The 2,200-nt window shown below is 42.4% G+C and overlaps 1 protein-coding gene across 1 annotated transcript in view; it reads right to left on the reverse strand.

Annotated features, from left to right (window-relative positions):
- plxnb1b (plexin b1b) overlaps nt 1-2,200 on the reverse strand; it is a gene marked incomplete at its 3' end in the record, with an annotated part of 141,490 nt that overhangs the window by 18,657 nt on the left and 120,633 nt on the right. The window contains 2 exon segments of the mRNA XM_014010586.1: nt 531-679; nt 786-965. Coding sequence (XP_013866040.1) covers nt 531-679; nt 786-965 — 329 coding nt within the window.

Raw genomic sequence — 2,200 nt, forward strand, 5'->3', positions numbered from 1 at the left:
ATCTCAACCTTTTGTTTACGTTAGCTCTGCCATCTCAACCTTTTGTTTACGTTAGCTCTGCCATCTCAACCTTTTGTTTACGTTAGCTCTGCCATCTCAACCTTTTGTTTATATTAGCTCCGCCCTCCCAGCACAGCGTTTATGTTAGCTCTTGTGAAAATGGCTGCTACAAGCAGATGCACAATGGTACAACAGTAGTAGACAGACTGTGCAGTGTGGCCCCCCAAGGGCCTGGTAGGGAGAGACTGGGGCTTTTGATCAAAGTCAGACACCTTGGTGCCGGGGAGGCCAACATGTTTCCTTGGCATTCCTAGGTCACTGGGATTGTGACATCACAAACTGCAGGTTTTTGAAACCGCTCATTTGCTGACATTAAAAAAAAACATTTATATATTGTTCAAAAACAACTGGGAGTATTATTTTTATTGCGCTTGGACTGTTTCTGGAAGCAGTACAAACCCAAACTGAGGCATACAAACACATAAAACCTGTACTTTCAGACAGCTGCAGACCCCCAACCACCCCCTCACCTGTAGATCAGCACAATGATGAGGACAATAAGGGCAACTATGGACGTCCCAACACTAACTCCAATCTGAGCTTCCAGAGGGAAGGTGGCTGGGTTCAGATTATCATACTGAACTTTGCCTAAAGAAAAGTTCAGGTTGCCCATTTGGACCTAAAAATACAAAACCAACTGTTATTTAGTTTATTTATTCTCACAGTTAAACTCACAATTAGAATAGAAACAGCTTCAGATGGACACATGGAGGTGATGGACTCACAGTGAACTCAGGCAGCTGGTCGGAGCCCTCACACTTCCTGCAGTTTGGACCTGGAGCAGGCTGCTGAGGGGGCGGCTCACAGTATAGATGGTTTCTGGTCAGGGTCATCACAGCACACACCCCTTCGCCAATCAAGACCACCACCTCGTCTTTAGTGATGGCCAGATCCAGGTTGTCTCCCTGAGAACACAGATTCAAACCGTTGCTTGTTTTTGTGGTGTTTTTTGATTTAAAGTGTCACGAACACACACAGAGTGAGCAGGTGTAGCAGGTACCTACCCTGTAGGTAAACCTATAATAACCTTTGTGTGAAAAGTGGCGTACGCAAGTTTCTGGGCTCGTTTAGTGCGTATGCAAGTTTTAGAAATCCAACCCATGTCTCATGAGGGACTTGAGGTGTTCAAATTCAAAGACTCCTCCAATGAAGCCCACAAATGTCCTTTTTCCCCGATTTGAGGGAYGGGTCTGAGGGATTGTTCTCGGCCCACCATATCCCATGATGCATTGTGGGTCAACCTGAGGTTTGTTTTTGTTTGCAATAATGGACTAGGTGAGAGAAGGGAGTAGAGTTTTAAATAAAAATCTGTTGGTATAAAAATGAAAAGTTTCAAGCAGTTGTGTTGTTAATGTTTGATGATTGGTAGACAGATGAGTGGCCTCTGTCAGTGTGCAGCTGTGGCTACCATGTAGCTTACCACCATCAGTGTGTAAATGGGTGGATGTCTGTAGTGTAAAGCACTTTGAAGTTCACAGGGTTTTGATATTCCTAGCAAGTGTCAAATCAGATCTAGGATTACAGAAACTGAACTTTGCAACTATTTGTGCTCAGTACGATGACAACTAAGGTCTCTCTAATCTAATTTAATCTAATCTGTGTTTCAGAGTTGTGAAGTTTTGTCATACATTTTGAACTTGTTCTAGTTTCAAACAAGACAAGAAGAAACGTGGGAACAGCTGCAAATGTTTGAAAACATTAAGGAAACTTGTGAATTCCTCAGTGTTTCCTTCTAGTTTCCTGAAGTCACAGCCCGGCGGGATATTACTTTTAATCTTTGSTAAATATGAAGGGATTAAAGCCTGGTGGAATTCATGTGGAACAGCTAGTTATGAAATGTGTCTGTGACTAATGTTGGGTTCATGTTGGGACCCCTGAGTCTTAATCCTAGTCAGATTAGGACTCTACATCAGTGTTGCCAGATTGGGCAAATTTCCGCCCAATTGGGCTTCTTTTGAGCATGTTGGGCTGGAAAAAACAGCTTTGGGCAGATTGTTAAAATTTGGGCAGCTTTTTACAACATTTGGTGGGTTTTTAGAAAGTATTCATGAGGAAATTATATTTTAAAAAAGCAAGTGTCACTACGAAATGGTACTGGTTAATATCAAATGTAAATGCGCCGAATATATATATATGTGTG

Source organism: Austrofundulus limnaeus, unplaced genomic scaffold, assembly GCF_001266775.1.
Source record: "Austrofundulus limnaeus strain Quisiro unplaced genomic scaffold, Austrofundulus_limnaeus-1.0 Scaffold70, whole genome shotgun sequence".
NCBI classification, from domain to species: Eukaryota; Metazoa; Chordata; class Actinopteri; order Cyprinodontiformes; family Rivulidae; genus Austrofundulus; species Austrofundulus limnaeus.